Source organism: Ovis aries, chromosome 2 (genome assembly GCF_016772045.2).
Source record: "Ovis aries strain OAR_USU_Benz2616 breed Rambouillet chromosome 2, ARS-UI_Ramb_v3.0, whole genome shotgun sequence".
NCBI lineage: Eukaryota > Metazoa > Chordata > Mammalia > Artiodactyla > Bovidae > Ovis > Ovis aries.
Window position 1 is genome coordinate 76,261,125 of NC_056055.1, and position 16,788 is coordinate 76,277,912.

General features: G+C 38.5%; 1 protein-coding gene across 40 annotated transcripts in view; it reads right to left on the minus strand.

The window, feature by feature from the left end:
* Nucleotides 1-16,788, minus strand: part of PTPRD (protein tyrosine phosphatase receptor type D) — a 2,474,579-nt gene that overhangs the window by 9,277 nt on the left and 2,448,514 nt on the right. For all 40 annotated transcript variants that reach the window (XM_060410987.1, XM_060410960.1, XM_060410965.1 and 37 more), the window contains 4 exons: nucleotides 5,219-5,504; nucleotides 4,618-4,796; nucleotides 3,901-4,027; nucleotides 2,599-2,724 (listed from right to left, as the gene is read on the minus strand). In XM_060410987.1, the coding sequence (XP_060266970.1) occupies nucleotides 2,599-2,724; nucleotides 3,901-4,027; nucleotides 4,618-4,796; nucleotides 5,219-5,504 (718 nt within the window). The remainder of the gene's footprint in view (nucleotides 1-2,598; nucleotides 2,725-3,900; nucleotides 4,028-4,617; nucleotides 4,797-5,218; nucleotides 5,505-16,788) is intronic.

The window sequence follows — 16,788 nt, forward strand, 5'->3', positions numbered from 1 at the left end:
AGGAAGTGAGGCGTCCCTCAAGGAGATAGGAGGGATTATTAATGACTAAATGCTGTGTTCTGAGAAAGGACTCTTTCTGGCTGACCACAGAAGCTGAGGTGTCCATGCGTGGCTTTAACAAAGACAAACCAAAAGCCAGATGCAGACACAATCTTTCTTTCAAGTGATTAGGTAGAAGTGCTCTGAAGTATAAATGGCTTCAAAAGAAAATACTAAAAGACTTTGGCTTCATTCTGGAATTTTATAGTGTTTGGAAGGATAACAAAAGCAGAAGGGACTCTCTGTTTATTGAAGCAGGAATAACAACTATCACCATCAACTTTCTTCCCTGAATTACAGAGACAGAGATAATCCAAATTCCAACTTCAGATGGGTGGATCCCATTTGAGGAGGCCCTGCTCCTAGTTAAGGCTTCAATGTGGTTCTTCTTTCCACTTCTTTAATAACTTTCTCCTCAATCAAGTCCTTTTTGATACAGATATTCATGTTCCCAAGATTCTGAGTAAGTAGCATCTATGCTAAGTCATTTTTAGTTATGTCTGCCTTTTTGCAACCCCATGGACCATACCCCGCCAGGCTCCTCTGTCCATGAAATTTTCCAGGCAAGAATGCAGGAGTGAGTTGCCATTTCCTCCTCCAGAGGATCTTCCTGACCAAGGGACTGAACCTATTTCTCTTATGTTTCCTGCATTGGCAGGTGGGTTCTTACCACTAGCACCACCTAAGAAGCCCTCTGAGTAAGTAAACAGAGACCCAATCTTTCTCATTGAGTTGTATGGAGAAGAAAGCATGGCCCAACTCGAGCTGGACACATCACCAAGTCTGGTGGTTTCCATAGGAACAGGGTATATTCCTGACTGGCATCATTTGGGAATTGAGATAAAACACGTAGATCACATCAACTTTGTGAGAATACTGAGGAGTATAAAAATAACTGCTTGGCCCCATAACTAACTTATGGATTGTTACTACAGAAGCATGATTTACTTCCCTCGGTTTCTGAAAAGGGTTTGAAAAGCACAAGAAGGGAAGCCAGTGGCTAGGTGATACAGATTTGTCTTCTCTGACTGTCCTGGTGATTTCATTTCTGACCACGGTTGCTTTTAGCAGCAGGAAGTCATGTGTACAAACCTTTATGATTTGGAAGAGAGACCACCTGACTGCATTTAAAGGCTACCTGTTTAACGAGACTGTATTCTCAAGTGCCAACGTGCTTTTTAAACTGGAAAGTTGAGATTAGAAACACATTAGGAGCACAAATAGCACATGCTACGGTAGCTAAAAAAATTATACAGTCACAAGGAGGCTTCAAAATAAAACACGTGAACAAGTTCCTCCAAGGTTTCTTTCACTTATCACGGTCAGATCTAATTTGGGCAATCGAGGGGCAATGAAGAAGTTGTCTCTGCTGTTTGTGGTGCCTGGATGCTGCTATACTTTCGTCAGAAATGGTTGGTGTGTTTGCTTGGAATGCACTCAAAATTTTCACTCAGATATCTAGCTTCAAATTCTGAAAGTGTGTTCTTTTTTTAAAAAAAAAAAGAAAACACACACACAAAAAAACCAAAACACAGAGTAGGACTCAAAACGAGACCTAGGGGCTTAACTACTGTCTTGAGTATAGTCACCTTCAGAGTAGTTAAGACTTCAGACTTTCTAGGATTAACAGGTCTGTCACCTGAGCCAAGCAGCCCGCTAACCAATTTCTCCTTCACTTTAGGTCAACAGCCAGGGCCAGGCTTTGGGGATTAGTGGACAATCTCTAAGCATGAGTCTTGGTTGAGAAAGCTGCTTTCCAGAAAAAACAATGGATCAAGTAAATAGTTCTACCCTACAGTTTTATTCAACCCACCCACTGTGACAGTTCCAAAAACAAAGCAGGGCTTTGCACTGACCCAATCTCTTCTAAGATGTGTTTGTAATCATGGTTTAAAAGTGGCCAAAGGCAAGGATTTTAAAGTTTATGCACAGAACATCTTACATCAGGGCTGAACTTTGGACTCAGCAATCTAGATCAGAAATGCAGGATGAAAATTAGCCAAGAAGGGTCGTGGGTGCACAGCTCTCATGGACAGACATATTAGCACACGGAGGAATAAACCATGCCAGGAATCAAATTAGAATGTGCAAAGCTTGTCAGATTCTTCTAAAGAATGTCATTTGCTCTGCAGTTTTAAAATCATACCAAATTAACCTCCAAGCCCACATGACCTAAAGGGCTTAGCAAAACAACAACATATTTACAGCCTCAAGTAATGAAGAAGTCAAAAAAGCTCCAAAGAGAATGAGCTAAGAAGGTGAATGTAAGCGCAGCCAACCAATCAGTAAATGCTTCCCGGCACACACATTCACCACGTACGTCCCCAAAGTTGGGCTGCCAGATGTTCTCTTTGAATGTGAGCCAAGCCTGGGTTTGTGAGAAAACTTGCCAAACAGGCAAAGTTACTCTTATGTTAAAAAAATTAAAAAAAAATTCTCCAAAATGGGTGATTTCTTTTAGTTTGGGACTATGGTCGCTTGGCAAATGTTTTCTCCCAGAGATGTCTTTTAGACTGTATTTCAGCTAATGTTTAAGAGCATAAGACTATGCCAACTTACCCTGGCATCTGTGACCTTGAATTCTCTTAGGATATATTGTGGCATGTTGTACTCGGCCATGGGATCAACAACAAAGTACTGGTATCTTGCAGATCGTTCTGCTGGCCAGTACTGGTGACATTTCTCCTGAGAAAAATGAAGATTAATGACGAGCTATGTAAAGTGTAAATAGAGTTTTGTTTATCACCCGTCTATATATCTAATGTCTTTCTTTCACTAACACCATTTTAGAATTTAAGACCATTCCATTACATGTGACTCATCTTCTCTTTGAAAGCATAGGTTTCCTCAGGATAGGGACATTGTGTGGGTCACTATTTGCTCACGGTACCAAGCAGAGTACTTGGCATACAGTAGATGCCTAATACACATAAGTTGAACAGGCTACTTCAATAGGGTAAGCATCTTCATACTTAATTTAGACAAATAATTACATCAGTACTCAGGCTAATGCTAGCCATGTCAATCATGTATTGACATTCACCACTGTGGTTTTGATCAAAGACAACCGTGAAGTGTGAACACAGAAAGAAACCTCTGAATTGAACTTGTCCAATCTCCTTCGTCGGCTGAAGAACCTGGAGCACGTGCGGTTTTAGTGACTTCAGTAACCAAATCAGAAAAGTCAAGTTTCTTTCTCAGTTTGGTATTTTTTTACTCTCTGTCTGGGCTCTAAAATTTGGGTTTTAGATACATCTCTACCATTGAATTTATACAAAGACAAGAAAAAAAAAGCCTCTTAAGCAAATATAGCAAAGTGCTTGTATCTGCTGAATCTAAGTGGCTCTAATACTATTATGAATTAGGTGGCTCTAACACTATTTCATGGTATTTTTCAGAATAACCTTTTTTTTTTTTTTAAGTAGAGCAGAGATTATCAGATTTATTCACAGAAAAACTACGTAACTTTCCGATAGTTTAATCAGAGTGGAAGATGAACAAGCAAAAATTTGCCTCAGAGATGACAGAAAGTCAAATTCCTTCATACAGAGTAATGATGGCACCTAAGCTACGGCTTGTCCAGAGCAAAAGGAAGTAAGACTACATTGAGAATCAGAACAAATCAGCAATATTAGTCTCTATGACAGTGCTACACTGGAAATAAAGTACCTGTTTTTCCTCCAAAACACAAAAATGAAAGAACTTGATGTGGCTTTGCAAGTTAAAAACCAACATACAGTAATGAATGACTCATAACATGTCTGGAGTACTCAACATTTCAAAGAAACGACATTAGCACTGGGGTTTTTCAATGGACTCCTCATTCCTTTGTGGAGTGAAGGTCTTATGTGAGATACTCACTCTACCCATCTCACGCAGCTTGGTGAGCATCACGACAATGGTGGAGTTGTGTTCCCAGAGCATCCGCCAGAAGTCTTCAGTGGTCTCTGCCAAGGGCCCCTGGGTAGCGATGTAAGCTTTCTGCTGTCTGAATCACAGATAGCATGTTAATCAGAAAATATGCAAAGGTTTCACATTTGATATGTAAATATCAAATCCAGGTAATAAAAATGGAAAATATTAATGCTATTATGGTAAATTCCCGTTACAATTATGTAATCAAATAAGAACACTTAAGACATTTTAGGAATTTTGCAAAAGAAATTGCTTTGTTAATATAATGATGTATGTCTTTATCACTGTTATTTAAACTTTAGAGCAATGCTAATAGTTCAATTTCATGTCTCATATAAATCACTTAAGAAACAGTTGTGCAGCTTCATTTTATAGAAATGACTCATACAATCTATGACATTTATATAATTTGGTTCAAAACAATTTCTATATTAACTCCTTCCATATCCAAATGGTTTCTGAAAGAAGAGTGCAGATTATAAATTCCATGATTGCTTCCTCTTACTCCTATCCAAAATAACAAAAAATGAATATCAAGGGACTGAATGCTGACCAATGCAGAAAGAAAACATTTTAAATTGAGATGAAATTCATTCTGGCTGTGAAACTAGGGCACATGTAAATACCAAGAGTTTAGGCTGTCAGGGGAGCAAGAGTATATACCTGTATCCATCAATAAAACTGGCATTGATGTAATCAGATCCTTCTACACCTCGGATAGGCTGCAGGCACACCCTTGTGGATTCATATGGCATAATATTAACAAGGCGATTTTTGAATTTATTACATGGAAGATTGGCACTGATGAATCTTGAGGTGTGAGCTTTAGAGCTGGCTAGACGCTGTTGAACAGAAAAACAACAAAAAAATTAAAATTCAACAAAGATAATTTTAGCCTGTGGTGTAGCTGCAGTGAACCCAAGATTTTCTCTTTAGATACAAAGATTTTGTTTATTTTTAACCCAGTCACTCTTCCAACTGCACTGCTTTTCACGTCTACCTAATGACTCCATATAGACTAAGGAAGTTTTAAATATTATGTTCTAAGAATATGTTCTCTCAATTTAAATTAGGGTACAAAAGAGCTCAAGGTATTATGAGGAAGCAAAAAATAGAAAAGGAAAAGATGAAGAAAGTGTTTTATAGTCAGACACCCGAGGGAGAAGGTCAAGTGAATCTTGTAACTTCACCTATTTGAAAGGTTAAGAAAGACAATTCCAGAATGACTTGCTTCTGAATTACCACATCACATCCAATATCATACCTTAAATTCGAGCTCCATTCCTGTGACATTCTCTCCTGTTTCTATTTGTGTCAGCTTCTGAATGTAGGCATACAAGTTTCTAGCTGGCACTTCGGTATTTCCACAAGTCACTGCCTCCAACAGTGCATCATGGATAAAGATGTATTGGTCTTCTGTTTGAACCATGTAATTCCTCTGGGCTCTCATTAAAGTTACATGGCCATAAATATCTACAGTTTTTTCATGCTTTATTCTTTCTAACATGGCATCTATTACAATGAAACACCCAGTCCGGCCAACTCCGGCACTACAAGGAAAACAAAAAGGGAAAAAAAAAAAAGAGAGAGAGAGAGAGAGAAAAGTACAAATGAATCTATTGAGAAACCAACACATTATAAAATTATTTTGACTATTTTTAATTAACTAGATTTTAAACCCAGTAATTCTACTCAAATAGCTACTGTGATGGTTTTGGAGCATTCTAAACCAAAGGGCAGGGAACAAATTAACAAATAAAATTTGACTGGCTTCAAAATATAAAAATATTAAATCTGTAATTACTATGCTCCTAGATCATGTAACACAAAGTAGTACTATTTTGAAATCATTATGAAAAAGTTACATTTACGCTTTTTACATTAAAGGTATTTAAAAAAAAATCTGGTTAAGATCGAACTAGACTTATCTTTTACAACCATTTCAGTCTATTTTAGTTCAATTTATAAAAAAGGAAAAAAACAAAACTAGTAAATCATTCAACTTGAAACATTTCATAATCTAAAACTCAGCAAGGAAGTTTTAAAACCAACCTAGTAATAAGTATATAATTAAAATGTTAACATGTCATTGCATACTCAAAATAGCTAGTGTATTCTCGATGGAAAGACATTCTTAACAAAAAGCAATCACTAGAGAGTGTGGGTGTGTTTCTTGCTTTTACTCCTTTTTCTTCCAGAGTTGAATGTATTTTGGAATTTCAGGTTAAATTCAAGTATTCTTGTGTGGGAAAATAAAAGCTTCAATCTTTGTTACTGGAGAAGCTCTGAGGCATTTTTTTAAACTCTATTACTCATGGACTCATGGGTTGTTTTCCAGTTGGTGGAAACCGATTCAAAGAAGAGGAGGTGAAAGATCAAACAACGCACAGTGACAAGTTCTGCTGCTCCAAGGAGACAATCTAATTCACTGAACTAAATTACAGAGGCAGATGGTGGGAACATTGGCGTTTCCTTGAGTGTGGGAAAGAATACTAACAAAATAACACATCTGTGTCCTGAAATCCAAGGTAAGCCCTTCCTTGTCTCTGTGTCAAGTATGGCTGAATCCAAAATGTTTTTCTTCCAAGCATGGAAGAAACATGGCTAGGAAACATGTAATCAATGGAAATATAAATATATATCAGCACCTTAGACACCAGGCAACAGACAACCTCCTTCATTCACTATGTGCCACTGTTTCCCATCTTTTGTATTTCTTTGTGCTTATTTATTTGTCTATCTATGCACTGATATATCCATCTCTTCATTCAGTGAGCAGTGAAGTACTCTGATAACTAACATATGAGATACAACATTAAAGGTGACTTGGATCCCACCTAGAGCTCATACTATCGATAGAGATAATACTCTATATAACTATTTACAACACAAGAAAAAAGAAAAAGATGTGCTGGTTTGTGGGTAACATGTCATTTGAACCTGGTCTTGAAGGACAGGAAGGATGAAGAACTGAGGAGGCTAGAATAACAGAAGAAACAGAATGGGGTTTGCAGTCATTCTACTGACTCTGGGAGCTGCATGTAAAATTTTCATAGACCTAGTGAAGCTCCAGTGTAAGGAACGTACCAAACTTTATATAAATGAGCAAAAGGGTATTTGATTCAATTGCCAAGTGACTGCAAGTAGTAAGTGAGCATTTTGTAACATATATTACCTTTATTTAACTGCTGAGCAGTATAGATTGAACCCAGCCTCCTGGGTTTGTAGGAGTCCTATGGTTTGTACACTAACAAACAGTTGGAAATAGGGTATAACCACTATTTAAAAAATATTTACTTTTAAGAAACTGTCAGTGTCTTAGAGAGCCTCTGGATACTGACTCTAAGACACGCCATTCAGAGTTTAAACCACAAAGTGACATGACATTGACATGTAATGCAAAAGCCTTCCGGGACAGAGTCGGAGACATGACAGCACGTTTCTTAGCACAGAATAACCAGCAGCTTGATGTGTGAGATCCATGGAGCTCCATTTTATTTAGTTAGTTTTACCAAAGAAACCAGTAAGATGGTGTTTACCATCACACCCCACCATGTCTCTCCTCCAGGCCCTAGGCAGGATTACAACCACTCTCTGTCCCGGGTCCCTTGGTGTCTTCAATACCACCCTGCAGTCTAAGTCACACTGTGTTATTAGTTAGTCTACAAATAATGAGCATATCTTGAGAGCAGGAACAACATTTTCTGTTATCTTTCTCTGCTCTGCACCAAGCATACAGTCAGTGTGCAGAAATGTGTGTGGAAAAGTGAACGAATTAGTGATTGGCATGAGAGGCCTTGTGTAACAAGCAGCCCACCAAGGTTTGGTAATAAGACCCCTCAGTCAGTGAAAGAAATCGTACATTTGACACAGGTTCAGAACTGTGCGAAGAATGCCTGAAGATGATTTCACAAAGTGTCCGGTAGGGAAGAGGGAGACAGGAAAAGGCTTTGAGTGGTTTTCTACATCTTGGTCTCCTGATGAGCCAAGGCATTGCAATGAAAAGAAACTAGGTAAGACTTAGCCTGGAAAAGGGAGGCAGCCCCCCCTTGTTTGGCAGGTCCTAAGATTGAGTAAATCTTTTCCTTTTCCCTGTGTTGTCTTTCTCAATTGTTTTCATCCTAATGGTTCATTGCTTCTAACTAGATACAATATCATGTAGTTCTTCCTAATGGAAGCTATACGGTAAGCCATATAACTGTAACGATGTATCAAGTCAGACCTAGACAACAACAGGAATATGTTCTCCAAGTATACATCAGAGGCCATTCCTAATATCTGAATGATGCATGGTTCTGTATTCTGGCAGAAAGATACTACAGAATCCTACAAAACTGGTAGGGATAACTCCAGATCCTAACAATTTCAACCTCTTCATGGTGGTCATAATGCATTTTTTCAAAAACAAAAATGAAGAGGGAAAAATAATAAAACATGTGCCTGTGTCTAACTCATGAGTTGTGGGAAGAAAACAAAACAGGAACAGAGGCTCTGACTTGTGCAAAAGCTATTTTTTCTCCTCTGAACAGAAAATATTGTTAACAGCCCAATCTTGCTGTTTATATGCAAGAGAGGAAGAAAGTGCTCCTTGGAACTTAACATGTTACCTCTTTTCAAAGATGAAGATTTCTTGGAGGTTTTAAATGTTGGAGGTGTCTCTTAGCTTTAAGCAAGACTATGAAGTTCAAAATACTTTTTTCAGATACCAGTGATTGGGTGTCCTTGAGAAAGTCACTTAATCTCTCTTGGGTTTTTTGTTGTTCTAATGTTAATTAACTTGTTAATTATCTAGTAAGTTTTAAGACTGCTTTAAACATGTTTGCTTTGCAAACATAAAGGAAGATGCAGTTGCTTTGTAGGTAGAAATTCCATTTAAAGATTCTACTTCCGAAATTGACAACAAGAAACAGGCAATGTTAATACCGGGAAATTTTTTATAGAATCACCACAGGATCATTTGCGATTAGGCTCTCAAAATCTTGCTTTAAGCTACTCCCTCTAGCTGTTCTTCCTTTTCTCCCCGATTTCCAATAATAATACCTTATGTTTGAGGAAGTTTGTGCTTTCACATTTATTCTCAAGGTAAATGAGATGGCCGTGAAGGGCCTCTCACCACAGTGCTGGGTGTCCTGGAGGCATGTGACATTATCTGTCAGTTTCCTTTCCCCTTCAGCGATTTGCAACATTCAGGAACTTCTTTCAAGTCATACAGCTAAAGGTAAGCGGCCAAATAGGGACTCAAATGCAGGTTCTGAGATGCTGAGCTTTAGCACCACATTTCAATAGGGCATCACCATTTCCGCCATCTGGGTTAAAAATGGATACTTTCTTGTGACCTACCCCTCTGCAATGCTCCTTTGCTATGCTGTGCTAAGTTGCTTCAGTCATGTCCGACTCTGTGTGACCTCAAAGATGGCAGCCCACCAGGCTCCCCCATCCCTGGGATTCTCCAGGCAACAATACTGGAGTGGGTTGCCATTTCCTTCTCCAGGGCAGGAAAGTGAAAAGTGAAAGTGAAGTCGCTCAGTTGTGTCTGACCCCACGGACTGCAGCCTACCAGGCTCCTCCATCCATGGGATTTTCCAGGCAAGAGAACTGGAGCGGGGTGCCATTGCCTTCTCCAACAATGTTCCTTTAGTAGTGTTTAACTAGCCTTATGAAGGTTTCTTAAAAAGTCTCTCTTCCTTGGTTTCTGTGACGCTAATTGGGGGATTACAGGGAATATCAAATACTCCTCTTGGGGTTGATGGCAGGAAGGGAGAAGATTTTATAATGATATCAAATACAAAATAGCCTGAAACATGTAGCATATGAAATTAGTCAAAAAGATCTGATTCGTGTGTATAATGGTTCCATTGTCTCTGTGACAGGGTAGAATTTCTCTCAAGTTGGAAACCAAAATCAAAGATCAATCCTAAATGTCATTTTCAGAAATCTATAGGCAGCTCTCAGACTGTGCCTCAGTACATAATGTTTTCTTGTTTTTTCTATTTGACTCCTGTGCTGGCTCTTCTTCCTCTCTGGATTTTTCCATCTGAACTCTTTTCTCTAATTTACATATTTTTGCCAGGCCCCAAAATGTACATAATGTCCCCAAAGTTCTGTCCTCCTTTCTCTCATTCTCCTTCATGGTTCAGCAATAATCTTCAAATAAATGATTCCTAACGTAATTGCTCTTTCTTTGAGCATAAGGGATACCTATATTTCAAACCGTTCTCAGGTTTCTCTAGAAACAAACATATCCCAAGAATCATCAACATCTCTGCTCAGATCTGCTCTCCCACCGTCATGCTCCTCCTCGTCATTCAGATCTAAAACGGAAGGACCGTCTTGAATTACTCTTGCCTTTTGCCCTGCCCAATAACAAATTATGAATTTCTACACATTCAATTTCTACAGTTTTGTTCAACTATCCATCCGTGGTGTGCGGGAGCTGGCAAAACTCAACTGATGAATTCTCAGAAATCCTGCTTAAGCAATTAAATTAAAGATGAAAGTAAACTCAAAATGCATTGCGTCTTAATTATCTTACGTTCATGCTCTTCAGGTGAAAATATTATATAATGGTGTGCAACTGAGTATCTCTCCCAGCTTTTGGATTCAGTGATGTCACATTTATAGCCTGGAGTATTTACACTAAGGAAATTGACAAATACTACTGCCTACACCCAACCCACTCCCCACCACCCCGAGCTGGCAGCTACTTATCAGCACACAGAGTATCCTAATTCATCCATTCTTACCACCACCCTGGGACAGACAGGAAATGCTCATTACTTTGTTCTTCCATCCACATTTGCTATATTACTCTTTCCTACTGCAGGCTATCATCCCACAGATATCTCCTGAGTGTCTATCATGCGCTAAGATATCATGGAACTGGCGAACAAAACAAACATGATTCTTCCCTCATGAAGATGACAGTGCAGTGGTGGAATCTGATATTAATAATCAAATGAATAAATACATAATTAGAAGTCCCAACAACTGTAATGTGTAGAATCCTGGCAGAGAAACTTTGGGGAAGTGTCATTTAAATTGATATCGTTTATGAACTGGATTGTGTCTCCTCAAAATTCATTTGTTGAAGTTCTAAGCCCCCACTGTGACTATTCAAAACTAGGGTCTTTAGGGAGGTAATTCAGGTTCAATGGGGTCATAGTGCTGGGTCCCTCGTCCAGGAGGACTGGTGACCTTGTAAGAGTATAAGAGACTCCGGAGATCTTGCACTCTGTGCACATGCACACAGGAAAGCTTGTGCAGAGACATAGCTAGAAGAAGATCATGTTAAATTAAGCCAGGAAGAGAGGGCTCACCAAAACCCAACCCTAACAGCACCTCAGCCTTGTACTTCTGGCCTCCTGAACTGTGAAAAAATAAATTTCTATTATTTGAAGCACCTAGGCTATGTCACTTTATTATGGTGCCCTAGTAAACTAATACGGAGAAAGCAATGGCAACCCACTCCAGTACTCTTGCCTGGAAAATCCCACGGACGGAGGAGCCTGGGTAGGCTGCAGTCCATGGGGTCACTAAGAGTCGGACATGACTGAGCGACTTCACTTGCACTTTTCACTTTCATGCATTGGAGAAGGAAATTGCAACCCACTCCAGTATTCTTGCCTGGAGAATCCCAGGGATGGGGGAGCCTGGTGGGCTGCTGTCTATGGGGTTGCACAGAGTTGGACACAACTGAAGCGACTTAGCAGCAGCAGCAGTAAACTAATACACTACCTACAGGATAAGACATGGTTTGCAGAGTGAAGAAGGGTGGGAAAGCTTCCGAGGAGAAAAATATATCCCAAGAAGAGGCCTTGGAATGGAAAATAGCTTAGAATATTGGAGTAATGGAAAGAAAGCCAGGGTGGCTGGAAGGCAGTGAGGGAAAAAAGACATATTTATTTTTATGTTTATTTGTTTTCCATTTTAAGGACTGTTTAATATTTTTATTATAACTATTAACAGCAATTATTTAAAATAATTGTTTCACTTATTCATAGACTACCTTTATGACATGGCTCATCTAATCTTGAGTTCTTTATTCTGATACAATTATTGGATTGCTAGCATTCATCTTTGCTAGCATTATTTCTGATATCTTCCTGAGAAGTTCTTTATTTGCCTTTACATAGGGCCAACAACTTGGCTATGTGCATGGTTACTGGGCTATAATATTATCTGCTCAAACTCTAAATCTATTGCCCCACAGTCTGTCTTTGTATTTTGAAGAAGTAATAGGCCAGTCTTATTTTTGGTCTTTCAGTAGCAATTTTACCCCAAATACGGGTGGGTTTTTTCTTTAACGTAGAAGTTCAAAATTATCTGGATGTGATTTAGGCATCAGTCTCATCATTAAATCCACATGGCTCTCAGATAATACTTTTACTTTAAGAGTCACAGCTTTCCTTCAGCTCCAGGAAAGTTGGATGTCTTTATAGCTTTCCCATCTCTCTGGGTTTTTGCTTACCAGACTCTTCCTCTTCCTTATCGTGTCCTCCTCCTAAGATAGATACGTTGATGCCTGCCTTCCCTCAAGACCATCTCACATTGTGCATCCTTGGTCTGGACTTTGTCCTTGTTTATCTCTATTTGTATCCTTATGACCGTTTTTACCTCTTTATTGGTAACTGCCATACCTTATTTTTGTTTTCTGTGTATTATCTTTATGCAAAGTTGCTAAGCTCCTTGAGGGGAAGAACAACAGCTTCCTTGTTTTTACTGCATTTGACAATTTCTCTTGTCAATTTCTATGCCAGGGAAATCAGAGGCACTCACTTTGAGTTGCAAAATTTTAAAAAACTTAAGTTAAAAAATATTGTCTATTTCTGGACTTTCTATGACATGCACAGGAACATTCCCTCAAAGGCCCCTGCTTGGGGATATTCCCTGGATGCATGCATGCATGCTAAGTCACTTCAGTCGTGTCCAACTCTTTGCGACCCCATGGACTGTAGCCCACCAGGCTCCTCTGTCCAGGGTATTCTCTAGGCAAGAATACTGGAGTGGGTTGCCATTGCCTTCTCCAGGGAATCTTTTGATACAGGGATTGACCCTGCTTCTCTTATGTCTCCTGCACTGGCAGGCGGGTTCTTTACCACTAGTGCCAACAATGCATGGGGATATTCCTCGGATACATGCTCACACAGATAAAGGGAGTTCTTGTAATTTGATGAGATGGAAACTGCCTGTGCTTATGTTGTACTCCACTTACTCAGAAATAACAGACTTGAGGCACCAGATTTTTCTTAAGAAGCTGAACGCTGTACATTCAGAGCTTTTAAAAGAATGTCAGTCTACTTTTGTTTGAATTTCCAAGTTCCCACAGCAATACATATTTTACTTCCTTCTCCAATTTACTCCAGTTTTCACCCATCAGTATCTGAGTGCAGTGCTCCTTTCAAAATGAAGGATTGTAGTTCTAAAAGCAAATGCATTTTTCTTTGATCCTGAAAAACTTAGCTCCTCATAGCAGCAATAATGACGGAACCCTATTTAGTGCTGTTTGTTTTTCATCATTTCAACAGCTTTCAACCTGAAACATGATAAGAACAGCGAAACTGATAAACCACCCTTATTTTTATCTGTTTTCTGTCAGAGTAGTTGCCAAGCACAAAGACAGATTTTTCTAAATATCTCGGGGAAGAAAAAGAGTGCATAACCCTGTGCTTCAGGCTGAGGCCAGCACAATTTGGTACATTTATTATGTTACAGAAAATTCCAACAAAAAGGGAAGAGGACAGCACTTTTAAATCAAGTCTAGGATTAGGTTGGTCTCTGTTACCGTTGGAGTAAAACCAACTTTCTAAGTTACCTTCTAGTGAAGACAGTAACTCCACTAAAGTAAAGCAAGTGATTGACAAACTTTTGCCTTGATTAAACAAAAAAAGGTTTCAGAGAGTGATAGACATTCCAGTGTTTACAAGCTGAAAAACTATGCAATCCATTAAACAAGTATGCCTACTAGGAAATTGTTATTACTTCAATATTATCATCCATCCAGTTACAACATTTGTTTTCAATTTCTAAAAACATGATTGAGTTAGTCCCACGAGTTGAAATATGCTTAATGTCCCGTGATGCGATACAGTAGTAATGTGCGAAAGGAAAACATTAAGAGGCATGAGGGGCTATTTTGTACTAAAATCATTCTGGGTATGTGCTTAAAAGTTGGCTTTCCTGATTAATCTGGTGGAGTTGTAATGCTGACCCTTTACTGATACTTCAATGATCTGGCAAAGAAAGAACAGAACTAGAAGATTTTACAGATCAGTCAGTTGGGTGCAAAGACAGTGAAATATGATGCAGAAACCATGGTGAGCATTTTGTACAGATATCAGCTTGTGCTTTGATTGGATATTATAGTTCATCTATAACAAGAATGGCATTTATGAACTGCAAGACTGTTTATTAAAAAAGGAATCTAATAGAATGGGTTTTATGACTGAGTTTTATAAGATTAATGAGATGACTCTCCTGATGAAACTGTGATGTGATCCTGATATGGCTGCCATTTTGAAACTCTCTCTTTTCTGACAAAAATTAACTTTTAACTTAGTATACAGCTGTACTTGACCATCTCTAGAGTATTTAGGACTTTATACAAAAATAGACATATAACCATTTTATTTTTTACCTCCTCAGGCATCTTTTGTACCTTGAGTGACAGAGAAATTATATAGATCCCTTATATATAAGTATTCATCTGACTAATCAGTTTTTATATATTATTATGAACTAAAATGTAAAAAATATGTTTCAACAAATTGTCAGTGAAATGCAGTAGAATGTATCTATGCTGTTAAGTGTTGTTTGGGAGGGAATTTTTCAGTGTTCATAAAAATTTAATATTGCACCTATCCCCTGACACAGCACTTCCAGACAACTTTCATAAAGATATATGTACACATATGCACAGAGAGGTACTTACAAGGTGGCTCAGTGGTAAAGAATCCACCTGCCGTGCATGAGATGCAGGTTCAATCCCTGGGTCGGGAAGATACCTGGATAAGGAAATGATAACCCACTCCAGTGTCTTGCCTGGGAAATCTCAGAGGAGCCTGGCAGGGCCACGGAGTCACAGAGTCAGACATGACTTCGACTAAACTACAATGCACAGAGAATGTTAGAAAGGGATCTTTGCTTCAGCGTTATTTGAGATAGCAAAGTACTATAGCTAGGAAACAGTTAAGTAAACTATGGCATATAAATATTGAGAATATTATGCAGCAGTTTAAAGAATGAAGTAAATCCATGTAATTATCCCTTCAAAAAAAACTAAATATTTTGCAGAGCAATATACATATCATGATAACATATTTTTTTTACAAGTCCACACAATACAATTAAGCATATTTTATATGCATACTTAGTAACCTCTTAATGAAGCATGGAACTGGTGATAATGGTGGTAAGGAAGATTTTCACTTCAGTTGAAATGCATGATTTTTTTTTAAGCAAGGACAATATATTAATAATCAGTAATAATGGAATTAAAAATAAATTTAATGTAATAGATTTTAAAAGTTACCATTATAAAAATAATCAGTTAATTACTGAAAAATCAGTTAATAGTTGAGGACTCAAAGAAGTAGAGAGAGAAAGTGAAATCTCATTCACTCTAGCTTGGGAATACTGCCCAGACATGGATTCTCAGGAGACGATAGGGTGATACTGGGCCTTTGCAGCCTGGACTTGATCCTGCCATCATGTGCTGGCCTTTATGGAGTGGATTCCAGGAAGAAGACAGACAGCATAGAGAGGAGAATGCTTAGAGACTAAGCAGAGAACAACTGATCTGACAAGGATCCTAGTTCAGCATATTGAGAGGTCAGTACCCATCATATTTCCTCAGGGCATTTAATTTCTCCAGATGGGTGAAGGGGGATTTCTTAAAGTGAATTAAGCCTGTAAAAAACAAAATCCACATGGGCCTAATCTGACTACCCGCCACCTCCCCCGCCACCTCCCCGCGCTGCACCATATTGACTCAAACAAAAATCCTCCAGAGATTTTTCTGTATAATTTTGGCTCTGTCCCAGCATTATCTGCTGAATACATTCCTTATTATTCTTAAAATGTGATGCTCAAGATAAAGTAGAAGGCTAATATATTTATATAAAGAACACCTGAATATGTCATGGCAGGTTTTATTTTACAGACGGATAGAGGAGGCCATTGGGCAGAGATAAAACAGACCCAGCTGGCCCTTACTGGTAGCTGACTTGAATCTGAATGAGGTCAATTGGACGATGCTATGGAATTATGAGGAACTATATCATTTTCACTGAATTTTTCTTTGTACATAACCATATCAGTTCAATCCATATTCTAAATTTTGTTTAAAATGACACAAAATTATCCACATCTTGAGTGGATACAGCCATTAACCAGCCCTGCCAGATAAAACTACACAGGCTGCGTGCTGCAATTCAGTAGCAACAGAAGAGCTACTGAAAGATATTTGAAAATTATTGAAACTTTAGAAACTTTATTTCAATTGTTTTGCCAAGTGTATCTGTGTTTTCCCACAAGGGCAAGATTCAGGGAATTTTGTTTTGGTGTTTTTCTTTTTTAAAATGCAATTATCTTCATACAAACATAAATGATCCAGTGGTTTTCAAGGCTCTAATCAGAGGTCACAGACTGATAGCTATGTTTTATTTAGTCCTTTGTTCACTTCAAACAAGCTTCTGTAAGGCAGTGAGAATCACAATTCAAACACAGTTTACCGGCTGACAGGGTCTGCTTCACTTGTTTTTATCATATCACTCCACAGAAGCCCAGCAGGCCTTTGCGTTGGTGTTCCCCACCTGATCTTCTTAAACTCTGAATTAA